This window comes from Ambystoma mexicanum, chromosome 3p, assembly GCF_040938575.1.
Source record: "Ambystoma mexicanum isolate Mex_15411 chromosome 3p, UKY_AmexF1_1, whole genome shotgun sequence".
In the NCBI taxonomy this organism is placed as follows: Eukaryota; Metazoa; Chordata; class Amphibia; order Caudata; family Ambystomatidae; genus Ambystoma; species Ambystoma mexicanum.
In genome coordinates, this window is record NC_090925.1 from 988,237,654 (window position 1) to 988,257,727 (window position 20,074).

A 20,074-nucleotide genomic window follows, 5' to 3' on the forward strand; every position below is an offset into this window, starting at 1 on the left:
ATGTACAGCCCCTGCCCTTAACTTCTGCACGTTATGCTTCTCTGAGTGCCCTATATTATGGGAAATGGAACAAAAGGGAAACTGGTCAACTAGATAAAACAAATAGGAATTAATTCAAGGAAGTGATTATGAAACCGGTGGGTTGCTCCATGTTCCACAAAAGACGATTAATTACACCAGCAATAATGCCACAGGATAGATTGTCTGTACCTTATAAAACTTCTGTGATCACGTTCCACATGAACCCACAGGGGAATAAGGATGCGGAACCCCCTTCATATACAGTTAATTATAACCCTCATTCTGTCCCATTCTGTTTAAAGAAAAAGGTTTCTTTCCAGGCAGGAACATTTACCAGATGCAGGAATATAGCATTCCTTGATAAAGAAGTGGAACCAATATATGTGGGAGATCCTGTGTATTTCATATGTGGAGAAAAAGCATATCCTTGGTTACCTAGGAACTGGGGAGGTAAGTGTTATTTGGGATTTCTGTTTCCTGGGGTGTTTCTTTTAAAAACATCAGACATAACCAGATTGATCAGGTCACGATCTCGCCGTAATATTGAAGATGGGTTGATTGTAGGGGACATAAAATCATTCAAACCATTTTGGGGCCAGGCGATAAACTCTTATAACATAAGATGACTGTCTAGGATATTAAAAGAAACAATAAATGGAACCACTGATATATTATATAATATGACTCTTTGAAGAAAAAGGAATTAGATTAATGTCACTACAAAATAGAATGGCCCTTGATATAATCTTAGTTGATCGCGGCAGTGTTTGCAAAATCGTGGGATAAGCGTGTTGCATATTTGTAAGTGACTCCTCCCCCACGATTTTTGAGGCGATAAGAAAATTGCATGTGTTAAGTTCTGATCTTCACCCCCCCTGAAGGCGGTTGGGAATTGAACATAAGCTCCTGGTTCTGGGAAGTGTTGCGATCCTGGGGATGGAAACTATTTGCAATCCTAGTAGCAATCCTAGGAATATTCATGACATGTTGTTGCATACATTGTCTCCCCATAATATGTACTGAAATTAGCGAAGACTGTGTACAAATGATGAAACGAAAAAACATTACTAAACCAAGCACTCGCCATAGTAACAAATCTGAAACCATTAAAGAATTCATGGCAATTGATATTGATAATAATAACGAGGAGACAACAAGTCTACATGAGTCCGAATTTGAATCAGATTCCGAATCTAATCCAAATACTTGGTCGGAGGAGGATGCAATGTATGGATGAGACGTTTGGTTTACGGCCAAGAGGAGGGTTTGTCAGTCCAGAAAAACCAAACACTGCTTGAGGGTCCGGCAATTAATGATAATTGGCTGGCCGAAGACCAACCGCCTCATTTACAGTGTAAGAATATATATTCATTAGTTATTACGTAGCTATTAGTTCAACCTGAGTGAAGCCATTTTAAGATGACCAGAATCGCCATTTTGTTTTCTCCCTCTGCCTCATGTAAAACTGCTTTGCTGTAGATATTATTTCGCTTCGATGGTCCAAGGCTAAGAAACATGTTGAAACATTACACTGGAGAGCCAGACAAAAATGCCAGATTCCCTCCCTCACGTATCCTTGAAGACAGGGAGCAAGGCATTTAATCAGTACACGAATGCCAGCGAGTCTCCTGAAAGAATAGCAATGTATGAAACGAGCATTTAAAGAGTTTAATTATGATCTTCTTTACGGACCCCCTTTCTGAGCCCAGTGAGGCCCCGGAGAGCGGGCTGACTTCTAGAGCGAGAATCGAAACTTAGAGATAGTGAGGCCTGGTATGTGCCAGTCTCCTACGCGCACCTTGCCCATGAAAAACAGAAACGCTGTGTTCTCGCAAACAAAGAATGGTGTCTGTAAAACTGGAGATTGCAAACCGTTACCAAATATGGTGGTCTAAGGTGTCATATTTGTCACGATGGTCAATCATCGCCTCTAATTCAAAGGGAAGTGAATTGAGGGCGGCATTGAATGTGTCATACTGTGTCATTGCTGATTGTAAGGTGCTCCGTTTGTATATATGTAACTGATGTACGTCTCGCACTTCTTGCGTCCCCCGAGGTCTGTTAGACACACGTCGCGGGGCGTGGGACCACTTGGCCAACTGGGACTATTTTGTATTGCAATAAACCCTAGATTTTGGGAACAGAACCCCATGTTTGGCATATCTATTCGTGTGTGGTGACTGTGCCTTGTTTAAACATCCGAGGGTCCCTCAGGGGCCCCTTCATTACGAGTTTACCAACCCCTATCCTAGAATGAGGGTTAATGAACTAGGAGGTAGAAATAATCCCAAGAGAAGTACAAGGGATACAATTCCTTATGTAAGCCCACCCTGGTGTCCCCGTTTTGAAGCAAGATGGACTAACAGCAGAACCGTATACCTGACATGTCCCAACACAAGGGTCAGGCAGAGTCAACTACAAACACCTGACTGCTCTTTCTCTTCCCCATAGGGATAAAAGGCGAAGCACAAGAGCACACTGGAATCAAAGCCGAACGCACAAGGAAGCAGTCATTCCAGGACAGCAGTTCACACGGAGAAGAAAGACAGCGAGACCTGAAAGGACGCCAAGGAGGGAGTTGCCATTGTCCCTTTCAACGCAGACCCGCAAAGCCTCAAATGAAAGAAACATAAGACTGTGAATCGCATATGGCAGATGGTGTGACGGATGTCAGAGGTACATGGAACCCTCCTGCACTGATAGTCAGGGCGAGGAGACACGGTTCTCATCGTGGTACCATCCTTGACTCCAGCGGCAAAGGAACCGCCAACAAGATCAGCACAGCTGGTGAGTCAGAAGAAACAGATAGTCGACCGGACTGTGTTAGGCTCAAGGTTAAAGTGGCAACATTAAGAAGATAATTAGACCAGAGGTCTTTTGTGAACAAACTTGGTACCAGAGATAGTGTGATCCAGCACCACATGGGTGCTCAGTCGAAGGTCTCTGGCGGGTACCCCTTTCCTGAACAAAGACTGTGTTGAAAGTTTTGAGTAAAGAAACTATGGTGGAGGCCAGTATAAAGAGGCCATGGTGGAGACTGGTATAAGGTGGTCATACAAGGCTCAAGCCAAATCGCTTGTACAATCGAAAGTCCTTGACACATTGCAGATGTTTTGATATTATGAAACAGGCGTTTGCACCCAGCTGAGAGGAACGCTGTGTGAACTGTGATTTTGTGAAACCTGTGTTTGCCGCAGTATAACAGAGTGACTGAGCGAGATGAAATAGCCCTTCGGAAGTCTCTGTTTGAATTGGCAAGTGTTCTGGAAGAGTTGAGCCCAGATGAGGGGGAACTCACTTAACCAAGGGGGTTGTTTAAAAAGACATTAAGACATTTTGAATATTACAATCAAGGAGATTGTGATTGAAAAGCAATAGTAAATTGCGAAGAAGCGAAGTGAAAAACAATGTGATGACAAGTATGACCCAACTGAGGGATGTCCACAGTGAGTGGTTGGTCATAGCCCGACTGAGGGAGGCTGACTATTGAGAGAAGGTCTGGAGCCCGGGTGAGGGGGATCCAAGGGTGAAGAGTAATCACACGACGTAAATATTAACAGAAGGAACTTTTGTTTTGGCATATCAGGCCCTCTGAAGCAAGATACTTTGCATGAGAAGAGACTTGGGTACAGAAGGCCCTGATATTGAAAAAAGGAACTGTAAGCTCCTGCCGGAGAAGCCCAGGAATGTGCTGTGCTCGAGAGTCCCCGCCTTGTCCTGTGATAAAAACACTGGGAAGGGAGACCCCGGTCATAACATCCTGCCTTATCATTTTGTGAACACTTCTTTCTTTTCTTGTGCACATTATCCCACACTCTTTTTGAACATAGCAGTAAGGATTGGCAATAGGTTTCTTAGTATAGGCCCTTTTATTTTGACTAGACTCTACTTGGACGGTATTATTATTATTTGATGGTCGTAGTTTGCTTCCATCTTAGATTTACGTTTAGATTAGGCATTTATCTCACCCATTTTACAGTTTAATAAACATCCTTGAACTGTGATCACTTGTGTCTGTCTTACTTTGATGCCATGCCTTTCTTACACAAGTTACTGCAGCAGCGGCATGGAGAGGGGCTCCCTCCAGCTCCTGACAGGAGCCAGACAGGGTAGACCATGGGACTTAGGAAGGGGGCCTTGTGAAGGGGCCGGCTAACCACCTGCCAGCTCCCCTGGTTGGAGAAAGGGAAGTAGGCAAACCAATCAGGTGAGTCGGGCGGGCTCAGGCTGCCTACAATGAAGACTATAGTAAGAAAGAAATGGTGGCAGCCATATTTAAATGTCAGCATAGCTGTCAAACTCCGGGGCATCAGAAGTTCAACAATGCTGCAGTTTGCAAAAACATTTAAAGAGTGCTATAGTTGCATTCTCGTGCATCTGTGGCCCAAGTGGGCAATAAGCACAATTTTTAAAAGACGATTTTCGGTCGTTGGCAGCAAAGTCAGCTGAGGGCTGTGTGTGCTCTACAATATGCACATACCTCACGGGACCTAAAAAGCTGGAATGATGCTGCACGCTCCTCGCAGCTCTGTTGGAAAGTGGGGTCCAGACAGGGAGACCCTGTTCCTCCCTCTCAAACCCTGTCAGCCATCTGCCCCAACTAATATGATATACTATTATAGCAGCTTCTTCTCCCACTTCTTTATATAGTACAATTTAAAAAAATCGATTCTCCATTAAATTCATGAATATCGTGTTAATCCTAGAAATTAAGTTAGACCCTGCTTGAGGCTGAGTGCACACCAATTTTGAATGATACAATTGTAATATTTTTCTTTAAAATGTCCATAAGTGTCCTTATTGCTAAGGTGTTGGCCTTGCTACTAATCACCTATGATACTTTGAAACAGCATTCAAAATGTGCGCTTGGCACTAATCATTGGCTAGTGATAACTGACTCTTCGAAGAAAAGGGTTGAGTGATTTTTTTAAGACTGACTAATAACTTACAACATGACATTTTTCCCCCTGCCTTAAATTATATAAAAGGTGGAATATAACATGAAAGCAGAAATAGCGCAGAACAAATCCACTCTCAGGTTTGAACACATTTCTTTTCGGTGCTAAACTGTGCTCACAAGCCTGCCCCCAAGATTCTTTTTCCACAAATTGGTTTGCTAATATTTCTGCTAAATATCACTTAGGCAAAAATCATAATTGTTTCTGGGGATTTCAATATGCACTTTACCATAGGGATGTGGTAAATCTAAGAAACTACATTTCAAATCTTAAACCAATGATCTTTACTCAATATGTTGCGGGTCAACCTCATTTGTCCTATCCAATTCTGGATCTTCTACTCTGTTTGAAACCCCATCATACCAATAAGCAACCCTGATTTCTAAGAGCTGGTCTAATAACCAAGCTATTTGTTTTGTAATCCTTATTCCCTTATCCCACTTTCTGAAGTACCTGCCATCATACACAATTAGAACATGGAAATAAAGAGCACACAATAAAAGACCTCAGAAGTAGGACCTTTTGGCTTTCCATGTAATTTTTTTCTCACTTATCGCACCGACCAGCCTCAAAAAAGTATTAAAACAATAGAAAGTTGTCATACCAAAATAAGAAAAAAGTTATCTCAAAAACATATAGATTCAAAGAAACAAACATGCACTGGAGAACAAAGGATAAGGCTTAATTCATAAAGGTGGGCTTTTTCGGAGGACTATTCATTATCACAAATGTTTTATCTGCAAAATGAAAGCACTGTATTTGACTCAATGTTTGAAAGCAATTATTGCCCTCAAAAATAATTCTAGTGAATTGCACACTAGAATTTCCAGACCAAGCTTATAGGCAACACAAAGGAGTAATTCAACTCCAACTTCAATGCAAGCAGTAGGCAATACCTTCACCTTTGAAACACTTTGAACTTTCCGTGAAAAAACAATTAATTGTACTCAAAAACAAATCCCTCAAGCACCATCAATTATGTATGTCCAGCACACAACCTGATTTGGCTGAATTGCCCAGTAGAACAGGAGCTCTGTGACATAGTATCAACCATCATCTAACATCTGGCTGAGTCCCAGATGCCCCAAAGGGGCTGGTTGTCACCTACCTGAGTGAACAAGGCTCAAGAAGATCCAACAGACATCTAAATGTAGGCCTATTTCAAATCTGCCATATGGAGCTAAACCTCTAAAACTAACATTAAATGAACCATTACAGTCTATTTTCTAAACCTACAACATTCTTCTTAGCCGAGTGCAAGACCAGCTTTAGGTCAGCACAGAGCACATAGTTGGTTATTATTGCTATCATGGACAGCTTATAAAAGAAGATTGAAGACAATGATGCTAAAACCATAATGTTCCTGTCCGATAGTGAAATTCAGCACAATTGGCCATGCCAGACTCATTAACAATCTCCAGGATTTAGTACTCAGCTATTATTGTCAGGTAGATTCCAAGTAGTGATTCTGCAAATGAGTAAATCCTTGCCTCAGTCTATGAACAATTGCATACCTCGAGCTCAGCATTTTAGCCTCTGTTTTGAACTACTATATGACCCATCAAGCTTAAGTGATTTTTCTTTGACAATAGGGTAACAATACTGATGATACCCAACTGCTGTTCAAACTGCTCGTAAAATCTGAGAAGGAGTGTGGAATCGTTGCTGGCTATCGGTCAACTAATGCACATCAATTGTTTGACAATCAACTCCAAAGTAGATACAGGAGCAGAGGCTTCATGACCTTTTTGGCCAGTTGATATTGTGCCCTCTTCTCTAGAATCATTTCTGACACCTGTCCTCCAAGCAAATGATTTAGCGTTCCAATAGACTTTCAAATTCACTGACCTGAAATGTAATAAAGAACGATTCTTGATAAGAGCGGCTCTCTTCTTTTACTATTATCTTTAAGCTTACGCTTTTTCCCGCACAGATTCCCCTTTGTGTATTTCTCTTGGTTGGCAACTCTTTCACTATAGACTTCAATATCATTACATTTGTATTTTTTTTATCAATTCTATTCTTTTAGTAACCACCCAAGCCCCTGTGGTCTTATGTTTTGTACCAAGTCTGTTTACCTTAATGCTATGTGAGGTACCCTAGGCTGTCCTCACTTGCTCTGCCCCCCACCTACCCCTGACATCCTCTGCTCAGGTGGCCTCGGAAAGACCATCGCTTTCGTATCATGGCCCCGGGGGTGGACATTTATTTATTTTAATTCTTAGTAAGGCGCTGCATACCCGTAGGCCTGACAGCGCACAAGGGAGACAGAAACAGCAAAGAGAGTAGAAGCAGAGGGGATCAGACCGGGGGGTGGGAGGGTGAAAACAAATTAATCAGCCGAGTTGAATAGTAGAGATTTTATACTTCTATTTAACATTATCAGTTAAACATGCAAGGGAGGATCACCTGGGTGGAGGAGATTTAGAGAGTGAGGAAGAGGACGTCCTTGGGTGATACATGGTATTGCCCATTCCCTTTTCACAAGGAAGCTTCATTCCCAGCAGCCTTCATAGGTTACTGCTAGCCCTTCCCCTTTCCTGCCTTTCAAAATGTCCCTCCGATATGCCATTATTATACTGGGACGAAGAAGGGATCAACTGGGAGGACACCTTCTATTTGGGCAGATTAAGCACACATCAGCCGCCTCCGATTATCTCAGACAAATGTCATATCAATGCCAAAACAAGGAATAAACAACAGGGACTATGCACACTTCCATTCATTTACACTACTTTGGTACTGAGACGAGGAAGAGGACTGTGGAGGAATACCACTGCAATAGCCAGGCATGTCCAGTTAATAGGCTTAACTATGGTCAGGCAACTGAAGACAAGGGCTTGCACCTGCAACAAGTTAACAGGCCCCAGGTGCATAAAAGGAGACCGGCACAGAGAAGAGAGAAACCTGCCTGGAGGACAGGACGTGGCTGGCAGACGTGGAGCAGGCTGGAGAGGGGCTGGCGGGAAGGACGCGGTGTGCAGCAGATGGTTGAAAGAGATACTGAGATACAAAGTTACTTGAAATATGCAAATAACAAGGGGGGTCCTGGGAGACACTCTGCCAGACATGAGTCCTGGTTACAAGAGCCTTACCCAGAGCATTTTGGTGCTGGACTGCCCCAGGGCAGGACAAAGACTGATATGTTCAGGATATTTCTCCTCTGTGAAAGATAGTGAGCTAAAAACTCTGGGTAAGGCTCTTGTAACCAGGACTCATGTCTGGCAGAGTGTCTCCCAGGACCCCCCTTGTTATTTGCATATTTCAAGTAACTTTGGGTCTCACCCTCAGTTACTAGGGGAATCCAGACGTGGACCCCTTGCTCACTATTCTTAGAGAAGCACAGCTACACCCTACTGATGAGGTTCAACCAGACCGAAACACGTGTTTGGGGTTGCTGTTGGCACTCTTGTTCAGAGGAGCATTGCCTAGCATTTCGGTGCTGAACTGCCCCAGGGCAGGACAAAGACTGATATGTTTAGGATATTTCTCCTCTGTGAAAGATAGGGAGCTAAAGACTCTGGGTAAGGCTCTTGTAACCAGGACTCATGTCTGACAGAGAGTCTCCCAGGACCCCCCTTGTTATTTGCAGAAAGCCAAAAGACTGCCAAGGAGATTAAGAAAAGAATGTTCACCAATGACACAGAATCGGAGCAAGAAAACCTGTGTTGGCAAGAAAGCCCGAAGAGTGGTGAAACATGACAAAAACTGCCAAGGATTATCGGTTGTGTGACCTGTAATGGGTGGACCCTGTGGTCCGACAACTGCACCTAGACAGAGTGGCCCATGCTTGAAAAGAGCAAAGGAAAGCCAAGAATAGGAAGTTGTGTTTTTGAAATCCAAGAGATTTGAACTATTTATAGGTTTTGAAGCTGGAAGAGCTGACATCTTGGGGAAGGGAACCCCGAGACTTAGTGAACTGTGTTAACCTCTTGGGGAAGGGAACCTCGAGGCCTTATGGAACTGTTTTGAAGTTGGGAAAGGGAAAGCTGGAAACTAAGCCAAGAGCTGGAAGAAGCTCAGAACTTTATTTGGAACACTTTCTTTTGTTGCTGACATCTCTGCACATTTTATATCTTTAGTTGTGAGGTTAAGTATAGGTTTTTGACACTGACAGACTTTTCAGCTGTACTTACTGACACATACTATCCTTAGTTTCTTTACATAGGGAAATCGCACCTTAGCACAGGGCAACTAAGGCCTTGCTCCAGCCTGACATAAGAAAAATAAACCATTTTGTAGAAAATTGAATCCGTTGTCTGTCTTACTTCATGATGCTTTCACAGCTTACAAACTGTGAAATGCTCTCGATCTCTCTTCTGTTCATATTTCTCTCATCTCTTGCCATCTTTTGCCTTCTTCAAACTAGCGACACTTAACCCCTCATACAATATTGGTTAAACAACTTAGCCCCACTATTTAGCACTTAAATACCTGGTAGTCATATCAATTGCCAGTCAACCTTGCAACTGAAGAAAAAAAAAACATCCGACCACAGCACTGCCCTTCTTCTAGATGCCCTTGATATGCCCTGGGTGATGATTTAAAGCACACATCAGCTTTAAGATTTGCTTGATTATTATTAAAGCCATCCAAACAGACCAACCCTTCCATACAATATATACAAGCAATTCATAATTGTTGTTGCACCCAAAACATTTCCTAGACCAAAAAGGGAAAAACATAGAAACAGATATCCCCATGCTCTACCGCCAGGATATGGCACACACTACCTGAGAACACTTGCCTAGTCATCGACTATTTTGCCTAGATAAAGGTCCTCAAAAACTCACATATTTTGCTCATTTGTTGACATAACCGATTCCATCTACTTATCCTTCATTTACCTTTCCCCTTTCTGATTAACTCTTATGTCTTGTAACTCACTCTGGAAATCTCATATATAATTTATTTTTGCAATTCTATTCATTGTCAAGCACTCTGCTGGTCATGTTAACACTCGCATTCTTCAATACAATTTTAACTTTATCTCTAATTTGCAGCATTTTCATCTACCTTTCTCAGTGGTTGCCCTGTAATTTAATATTCAATAATCTATCTAGATTTGCATTGTATTTTATAAATAAGCATCCGCACTTTGGTGAAAATTGTACTTAAATACAATATAGCAATCGTCATTCACACCTTGCTCTCATTTAGAACTCAGGCTCATTTGAAACTTGCATTCACCTTAGATTGATCTTAAGAGGCAAGGCGATTGGTTAATATGTAGTACACATACAAATTAAACTGGTCTTCATTCGACTATACTGTAAATGCGAGTTATTTACCTAACGGAATCCTTGTCAGTGGACTATATGCCTTGATTGCATCTGGGCATTTTTCTGGGGCAGTAGGCTCTCCAGACTCACTATTGTCAGAAACCTCAGAATAAGCATCGTTTACTCCTCTGTGGATCTCACTTTGGTCATCAAAGCTTGAATGCCGGTCTCCACTGCCAGCTTCAGACAGAGCCTTATTGTCCTCACTCATCATTTCTGCAAACCACATCCTAATTTCCTCCGGCATCATCTCTGTCTTTTCACACAACATCTCCAGGTCATCTTCATACAACATATTGTGCTCTTTGTAGTAGTCCCGTAGTAATTCTATGCTGCTTAGTTTTATGCCCTCAAGACCGTCAGGAAATATACCCTTACTGTAATCATCATACCACTTTAGCTGTCCATTCTTAAACGCATACCGATTATCTCCAAACCAGCGAACCACCTCAGGCCTTGGTAGACATGCTTGTACTGCCACACTGTCATATTCGCGGTTGGTTGGCCACTGTGTTTTGACAAACAACTTTTTTAGTAAATGCCGTTGTTGGGCTGTCTTTTTATAATGAAGTTTACCTTTTGGTGGTGTTGGTGGTCTACTAATATCATCAATTGGTGGTGAGTTTAGGGCACCCACTTGCAATGCTCCTTTACCATTTGCATCGGTTACTTTAAGATTCTTCAGATTGATTTTGATAGGACTCACTTTGCGTTCACCAGACATTGGACTGCTCTTTTCCATGTCGAGGGATCCATTTTCATCTAGAACCTTTAGTTCCTCTATAGAATCTTCCTTTTCTTCAGGTTCATCCTCTTCATCTTCAGAATCAAGTTCAAGTTTTACTTCCTTCTTGTTTTCCTCTGCTAATTTTTTCCTCCTTTCAGAAAACCAACCATCAATTTCCCTTCTAGTCATTTTCGTTTCACTTCTTAAACGGTCCACTTCCTCCACCGATGGAAAATTATTCTCAGCAAAACTTCCTTCCAGAGCTTTCAGTTGTTCAGGTGCCCTTTCTTTGTATTTTGTAGGTGTGAAATCTGGCGTTTGGTGCCACCCTTGTCTCCTGGTTACTTGAGGAACAATGGGTGGTGTGGCTGGCGACGAGCAGGTAGCATCTTCCTCTTTCAAAGGCACATCCAGGACAACATCGGGGCAAGAATCACTACCTACTGGGCTATGCTCCTCCTTATCAAAGGATTTTGCTCCTTTATGAATACGCCAATTATTCCTATGGTCAGTGAACCATTTCCGCACCTCTTTTCTAGTGAGACCTGTAATTTGTGTTAACTTTTCAACTTCACTATGGGCTGGGAACTGACTTTTAAGAAAGCTGGTTTTCAGTGCAGAGAGCTGGTTATTTGGCTTTTTACACTTTGCAAGATTTGAATCCAGTACACTTTGCGAGGAGATGCTTGGGCAAGCAGTAATCAAAGACTGAGCAGCATTCACCACTTTTACCTGTGAAGTTTTGGGCTGTGCAGCACTCTGTTGATTTGGAATTGATGCAACTGCTAATGTGAGTGTGGAGCTTGAACATTGCATTCCATTGGTAATGAACGGCTGCGTCACAAACAGCCCTCCTGTGCCTTTGGGCTGGCCAACAAAATGGCTTGGTAAAGCAGTCTGGAAAAGGTGCTGGACACTGCTGGCATTTGCAACGATTGGGGCATTCAAAACTGTAAAGGTGGGCTGTGGGACGGTCTGGATGATTGTGTGAAACATTTTTTTGCGCGCATCTTCGATCTCCTCAGGAGACCAGCTAATGCCTTGCTTCAATCGCTGAGCAGTAAACCAAATCTTAATCTGTTCTTCCGGGTATTCGGTTACGACTGTCAAATAGCAAAGTTCTGCTTTTGTGGGGTAGGGGAATTTGTTGAAAGAATTTTTCAAAAAGCAATTGGAGTCCATAGTTCCATTGTACGTTGGAATGTAACTCAAAGGAATCATCACTTTGGGAAGAGATTTTGAAGTTGGTAACTGCTGGTGCTGTGGTGGCTGTTGAAGTAGTGCTGGATGTTGCTGCAATGGCAGTGACACAAGCTGTGTTAAGCCAGCCTGTATTACTGGCACAGTACCAACTAGTGGACTTGTCACAGTCCCCAATAATGAACTAGTTGCAAATGGAGAGTGAGTTTGTGTTACTGGCATTGTCGTCAAAGTGGTAATAGAATTGCCTTTATTTTCCTCGGTTTCATTGAGGAAAAGATTTGTCAGGTTCTCGTTTGGTGTAAGACTTTTTTTGCTTTCAGTTTTACTTTTCATTAATTTCATAATTGGAGTTTTGGTAAACGTGATTTCAGATTGTCCATCGACTGCCTCCTCGTAGCAATCTCCTGGCAAGTCCTGGCTACTGTTGACATCAGAGAAACTTTGCTCCACTGTCGTTTGGTTGTCATGTTTGGCCAGGTTCCATTTACAGTTTGGTTCATCAGTGTGGCACTCTTTATTGTGACATGTGAGCTCTTCGTGGCTTTTCACAAGGAAGCTGCACTCGATGCACACATAGGATGGGTCCTTGCAGAAGTCCAAGTGCTTGGATTCAATGTGTTCTATGAAAGTGCTTACCTCTTGTGCTCCAAAATTACAGTATTTGCAAACATAGTTGTCATCATCAGTAATGTTGTGGCCATTAGACAGACTGTTCCCAGTTGCTGAATCCTCTGCATTACTGTTGATAAGGATTCCCAGAGTATGGGGCATCTCCGGCTGTTCATCTTCATTATCCTCATCAATAACATGGCTTTCCTTCTCCCCCATTGCCATAGTTTTTAGTGGTATCATGCAAGGAGTGGTAGATTTGCGTTTACTAGCCATTGTTGCTGCTGGTTAATGAGTGGCTCCTGGGTAGTACTGCTAATCAAATCACACTTTATCCATAAGGTCCTTTGAATTTTTCACCCGTCATATCTCCAAAACACATCAGTTATCCTCGAAATCTATTAAGGAAAAAAAATAGAAATTTGAAACTGCTCTTTAAAATTGTATTAATCAATCAACGCAATGCCCAAGAAATGCATTTTTTATAGAAAGCAGAAGTAACCTAAAATCTCAGAACGAGAATCGCAAAGAATTTAGAAGACAGCAAGAGGACTATATGGAGACAGCAAAGCCTGGAAAAATCATGAAAAACATTATATAGGATACAAAGTTTGAAAGATTTCAAAAAGGATTAAAAGCTTCTCCACATAAATTGACAAATATTTGTCTTGTACATTACCAACTTAAAAGCACTTGCAGTCACGCAAAGAGGGACATTTATACCAAGAAGGAATTAATAGGCAACAGCTGGATTGTTTAGCACCGGTAGAAGCTAAGTGGTAAGTAAAATGTGAACAAGTACTCAAATGGACACCATGGGGGTATGTTTCAAGAGGTTGGAGAGTTAAAGGGCAAGTTCGCTCACAAATGTTCCTGGCCCAATCGATTGGGCAAGTCTTTAATTTCTTAATTTGTTTTTATTGGCAAATCGTGAATAACAAACATTAACATACCCCGTATTCCCTTCTGCCCTCCACGCCCACTCACGTTCCCACCCCCGCCCCCCTATGCCACTGCCTGGTACGCATTGCAATGTTCACAGAGTCACTGAATACCAAGAATTCAAAGATGTTGAGGGCAGTATCGAATATTATAGTCATTCTGTAAAAAGTTTAGCACCTCAGCCCAGTTTTGTGTCCATTTCGATTGATCCCCCTGCATAGAATATATAATGCATTGAAGTGCGACAAAGTTCCAGACTCTGAAGAGCCATTCACTCAACTTTGGTGGGTCTTTCGATTTCCACTTTTGAGCTATCCCCAATAGAGCCGTCAGTTGCAATATCACAAAAGCTTTACATTTTTGTTTAGAGCTCTGTCACATATTCGCCTCCAACATTAACAGGACGCTAGACTTCAGAGTAGGCTAGGCTTTAACACATCAAAAATGTGCACCATATGCACATCAATCTCTTTCCAGTATCCAGTCAGGATCGGGCAACCCCACGATAGCACCCAATCCCTAAGGGAACCACACTCTCTCCAGCATTGGTCTGAGATGGCGATCTCATTTTATGCAAATGGACTGGAGTATAACGCCATTGAGTTAGTGAGTTAGTAACTTATACCAAAATTCTATTGTTTGGATTGAGCGGTTAAGTATGGGGATATCTTTCCAGAGCCCATCCCATCCTGCTTCTGAAATTTGTTCTCCCAACGTTAACTGCTAACGTTGTTTATAATTCTGTGAGATTTTGGGGATAGCCTCAGATATGATTTTATAGAAGTTTGAGATAGCAAACTTTCCAAACAACGTCAACTCTCTGGTTGCTGCTTGTTTGTTCGAGGGAGCCAGCATCCAATGCCGGGCCTGGAAATATTGGAAACAAGCTAATTCATTCAACCCAAGTTCTTGTTTTCATTGGGTGAAAGATTTAGGGTTTTTTCCTTGAAACATATCTCGTCGTTTTGTACAGCCTGTCTGCTTCCATCTAGCGAATGCCTGTGGGTCTTGGCACGGATTAAACTGTGGATTAAAAAACAACGGCGTGAAGGGAATGTCGTAAATTGGTATTGCTTAAACGCTACGTCCAAAAACTCTTCTAAGCAGCTCGTTATCCTGCTCTTGTGAATATTAGGCAGAACAATCACACTTAGGGGTCCATAAAGTGTCTCCGAGCTGCGGACCTCCTATCGCTTGATTCATCTCAACCCACCGTTTCCCATTGTCTACTCCCCACCAGTCTTTCACTATTTGGATTTGTGTGGCTTGGTAAAACATTTGAAAATTTGGAAGACCCAGACCACCACTCTTTATTAAAATGTCATAAGCTACCTGTGGGGCCTTGTTGTTCCATACAAATGCAGATATAGCTCTATGTAGCTTTTTTAAAAAGAGAGCCGGGACCCTGATTGGGAGTGCCTGAATGAAATAAAGTGCTTTGGGGAGGATGACAATTTCTACCGAACTGATTCGACCAAGCCAGGAAACCATTAACAGACCCCATTTTAGCTAGTTGACCCATGATTTCTTTCTGCAAAGGGGGACAGTTAGCCTCATACATCTTGGCAATCGTAGACGTTATAGTGACACCCAGCAATTTAATTGCATCTTGCGCCCAGCCAAATTGTGTTTGTGTCCACAGGGAGTGAACTTCCTTAGGGGGTAGGGAGAGGTTCAAGATTTACGATTTAGTATGGTTAATTTTCAGACTACCGACCCATAACTCTTTAGCTCTTGTTCCACTGTATGTAATGCGTTTACCGGATCAATTGCAAGGAGCAACATATCGTCTGCATAGGCCATCATTTTATGTGATATCCCTCCAAAGGTTGGATTCCAGTGCCGATTTCAGTTCAGCTACGGCCTCTAGTATCTGATGGGCCTTTCGCGCAGGAGCCACCTCACCTTGTGCGTCTTGAGCTGTTGTCTTCACGCTGTCCGCCAATTGTGCTGGTTTGGGAAATGCGTAGAGCGATGACTGCTTCCCTTTGCCCTTGTTTGGCTTGGACTGCATTCCTGAGCCCACGTGCTCTCTATCACTCCCTTCTACTTAGATCAGCACAGTGCTGTGTCTAGTCTGTTGTGGTACTGTGTTGAGCAGTATCCTGCTGTTGTCTCACACTTCGATTCACTACCTGTGTTGTTCTGGGGCATGTATCTGCTATATGGGCCCACCGCTTTCTCCGGCGTCTACTCGAAGTTCCTCTCGTGGTGGGATCCCTCCATTGGCTTATCTCTCCAGTGCTCTCCACTTCGCATTTGTTTCCGTGGCTGCTTCTGTGGGATCCTCTGGTGTCTAATGGTAATGTGCCAAACTGCTTAGTCCTCCGCTTTGCACACGCTAGCGTTTACTGACCATCTCAAGCTGCCCTACTGGTTACCACCATTTCTCACTTCGTGTCCTATCCTGTGTGCACCACATGTATTGGCTTCCACTGTTGTATGCCCTCCTAGAACTGGGCGATCTTGCTTCATGGGGGCCAGTGTTTTGTCAACTGTACTTAATCTCCCCGTCTCTGTCGGGGGTCAGCTGCTCCTCTTGGGGGCCTCTGCACTGTCAAGCGCCCTCCGGGGGCACCTTCCTTCCTAAGTTATAGCTCACCTGGATGACCGGTTGCTGCAGGTCTCTGTTGCGAGCTAGGATCGCTCAAGGTACTGGTGTGGCCCGTGTTGCAGCGCTTTTCAGGGACTGTGTACTTTCATCCTGTGTGGCTGAGAAGCTGCAGGTGTAGTTAACCCAGTTGCGGCCTCATAGATACTTGAGGCGCCTTGCTTTCACCCGACTGTCCTGAACCCTCTGTAATCGCCTGTACTTTTCCACTTTCAGCCACCTCTTTTAGCACTTTCAGACTTGAGCCTTGACGCTCTTCCCACAGGGCCGAGTGGGCTGGCTTCAGGGCCTCACTCTGCTCCCCCGTTTGGGTTGTCGTGGCCTTATCTTCCGTCTAGGCCAGGTTGCCCTTCTCCTGTGTTACAATCGCAGCGTTTATCCGTATAGTTGGAGTCCTCGAATTATATGTGCAGGTGCGATAACCGCATAGTTATTTGTCTGCGTTTGCATGCCGTATTACCCAACCTGGTGTGGTTACCTCGGTCATGGAGCTATCTCTCCCAGTGTTGTGCACTTTCGGTGCCTCTGTGTGCGCGTGAATCCGGCGCATCCAAACATTAGTCAATTTCACAGGTTCAGTATGCCTGGTCAGTGTATTCGCCTTGCTTGTTACTGTAGCCCCTGTGAGACGTCCAATGTATCTATTTCGGCCTCTCTTCAGTGGGTTCCATGTAATAATGTCGCCACAAAAATATCATCATACAAAAATATCGCAGAAAAATTGTCGTTTTTTGTGGCAACATTATTGCATGGAACATGCGGGGGACACCCCCGCAACCCCCAATTTTTTTTAAACAAAATGTTTTGTGCCCCTATCGCCACATATATGGTCACCCAAATAATATCGCCACGACATTTTCCCGGCGATATTATTTACCGCGACCATATATGTGGCGATATTAATACCCAATACTCTTTTGTGTTCTTCTATGTAATCGAACGCGGTTTCTATTTGCGGGCCATCTCCGCACTAATGCTTTCATCCTTTCTGATTTCGCACTGTCTTCTACCTTTGCTGCAATGCGTCAGCTGCCACGTATGACATGCATTACTCACCGTAATAGCATTTCTGATGATTGTATCTGCTTAGATTCACATGCTGTGCATATGGTCCGACATCCAGTGGCAATTAAAAATAATTAAATTTTAAATAATGACTTGCATCTTTTCTTTCGGAGACCGAAAGGGGACGTCAGCATAGGTGTGTCTATAACACTATCCCTATCGTGACATGTAGTGTACCCAAAATACCTCACATGCCGAGATCCCTCCGATTGTATTTTTTCTGCCATGAGGGAGACCAAGGCTACTGTGAGTGAGTACATGATGAGAGAAAGTATTAAGACGTCTGTGTTCCTTACACCCCGAGCGGGGAGGCCTCCCTAGAAGGCGCATGTGAATCTAAGCAGATACAATCATCAGACATGCTATTACGGTGAGTAATGCATGTCTTCTGATGCTTGTTAATCTGCTTAGAATCACATGCTGTGCATAGACTAGAGTGCAGTACCCGGAGTTGGAGGTGGGTTGTGAGAAGGAACAGTAGAGAAAAGATGTCTTAATACTGCTTGTCCCACCTGATAATCAGATCTAAAATGAGTGTCTAGCCAATAGTGTTTTGTAAAGGTGTGTAGAGAACTCCAGGTTGCCGCTTTGCAAATGGACTCTAGGGGAACATTTGCAATGGATGCTATGGAAGCCAAAGTGCCCCGAGTAGAGTGTGCTCTAGGCTTGAAGGGCAGTTCTCGCTTAGCAAGAGCATAACAAAGTGTGATGCATTTAACAATCCACCTTGAGATAGCTGATTTAGAGACAGGGTCCCCTTCTCTACCAGCTGCCACTGAAACAAAACATTGGTTTGTTTTCCTCAGTGGTTTCGTTCTTTCCAAGTAGAACATGACTGCCCTGCGCACATCTAGTGTGTGTAGGCTTCTTTCTGCCATGCTAGTGGGATTCTGGAAGAAAGTGGGTCGTTCGATCAATTGGTTCACATGGAACTTTGAGATGAATTTAGGCGCAAATCTGGGATGAGTGCATGGAACTACCTTATCCCTGTGGACAGTAACAAAAGGGTCTAGAACAGAAAGGGCATGTAGTTCGCTAATCCTTCTAATAGAAGTGATAGCCACTAGGAAGGCCGTCTTGTAAGTAAGGTCTTTTAGACTTACTTTATGCATTGGCTCAAATGGAGATCCCATGAGCCTGGTTAAAACCACATTTAGATCCCATCTAGGAGCTGGGTGACAAATGGGGGATGAATCCTCTTAACCCCTTCCATAAAAGCTTTAATCACTGGTATTTTCCACCACAACACTTTCTGTTGTGATGTGGTGTAAGCTGAGAGAGACGCCAGATGAACACCAGACCTGCGTCTAACAAATGAGTAAGATACAGCACAATGTCAGTGGTTGAGCAATCGATGGGATTGATTCCCTTGGTATTACACCATGACAAAACATTTCCATTTGCTAGAATAGCAATAGCTGGTGTTAGGTTTCCTAGCTTCCCTGAGAATGTCCATGCACCTCTGAGGGAGCTGAAGCTGTCCAAACTCTATGACCTCAGGAGCCAGGCTGCTAAGTTCAGAGTTTGGGGCCATGGGTGTAGGGTCTCCCCCCCTGTCCTGAGACAACATATTGTACTGGCAGGGTAATTTTACTGGTGGGGAGAGGGACATTTCCATTGAGCGTAAACAAATTTCCCTGACCATGTTATCGAGAGTCTGTTCCCCTAGGAGCGGTTCTGGGGGTACCTGGAGGCGTAGTCTTGGCACTGGGCATTCTCCTGAGTTGCAAACAGGTCGATCCCTGGGAAGCCCCCTTCTGCAAAGACGTTGGACACAATGTCTTTGTTGTGCAGACGCCATTTGCATTCTGTTGGCAGTGGGAAATCTCTGCTGAGCATGTCTATCAAAAGATTGAGTTCCCCTGGAACGTGTTGGGACAACAGAAACATCTTGTGTTTGAGAGCCCACATCCAAATGTTTTGGGACAGCTTGGATAGCCCTGGAGAGTGTGTGCCCCCTTGCTTGTTCAGGTAACACATGGCTGTGGTGCTGTCCATCAGAACCAGCACAGTCGTCCCTTGTAGTTGCGTTTGAAAGGCTTTCAGTGCCTTGAACACCGCTAATAGCTCTAGGAGATTTATATGGTTGGATGCTACTTGTGGGGACCACACTCCATGCGCTGTCTGTTGAAGCAGGTGAGCCCCCACCCCGTGAGAGATGAGTCTGTCGTGAGAGTGGCTTCCACTGCGGGGGTGGTGAAGGTTTTCCCCTTCAAGAGGTTTTCCCTCGACCACCAATGCAGAGAGGGAATGAGGGCTGGCGAGACAACTACCAAGGAATACCTACGCGTATTTACAACGAAGACCTATAGCCCCAACCAACATGGCCGACACGTAAGTGTACGTGCGGCCATATTGTTTATTTCACGTTGCTAATGACAACCATACGAACCGCGAGCAGCACACGCCGTTAGCAGTCGACACAGCAGGACGCTGAAGCTGCACTCCAGGTAAGCCGTATAGATTGAACAGGCATACGCGATCCAAGATCGCAAGATATTTTAAGTGAAATAGTAAGATTAACAAGAGCAGGAGCTAATAGAATTGCTCACTTCATGCTAGGCAGCGTTCTCTTGAAGATAACAACACACACACAGACCGCGTGCATTTTGAAACTTGAAACTAGGCAATCAGGTTAGTGACAAAAAGCACATCA

General features: G+C 43.6%; 1 protein-coding gene across 6 annotated transcripts in view; it reads right to left on the bottom strand.

Moving 5' to 3' along the window:
- The window catches only part of ZHX3 (zinc fingers and homeoboxes 3), a 443,788-nt gene that overhangs the window by 190,976 nt on the left and 232,738 nt on the right, over positions 1-20,074 (bottom strand). For all 6 annotated transcript variants that reach the window (XM_069652277.1, XM_069652278.1, XM_069652273.1 and 3 more), the window contains one exon: positions 10,271-13,198. In XM_069652277.1, the coding sequence (XP_069508378.1) occupies positions 10,271-13,076 (2,806 nt within the window). In that variant the 5' untranslated portion in view covers positions 13,077-13,198. The remainder of the gene's footprint in view (positions 1-10,270; positions 13,199-20,074) is intronic.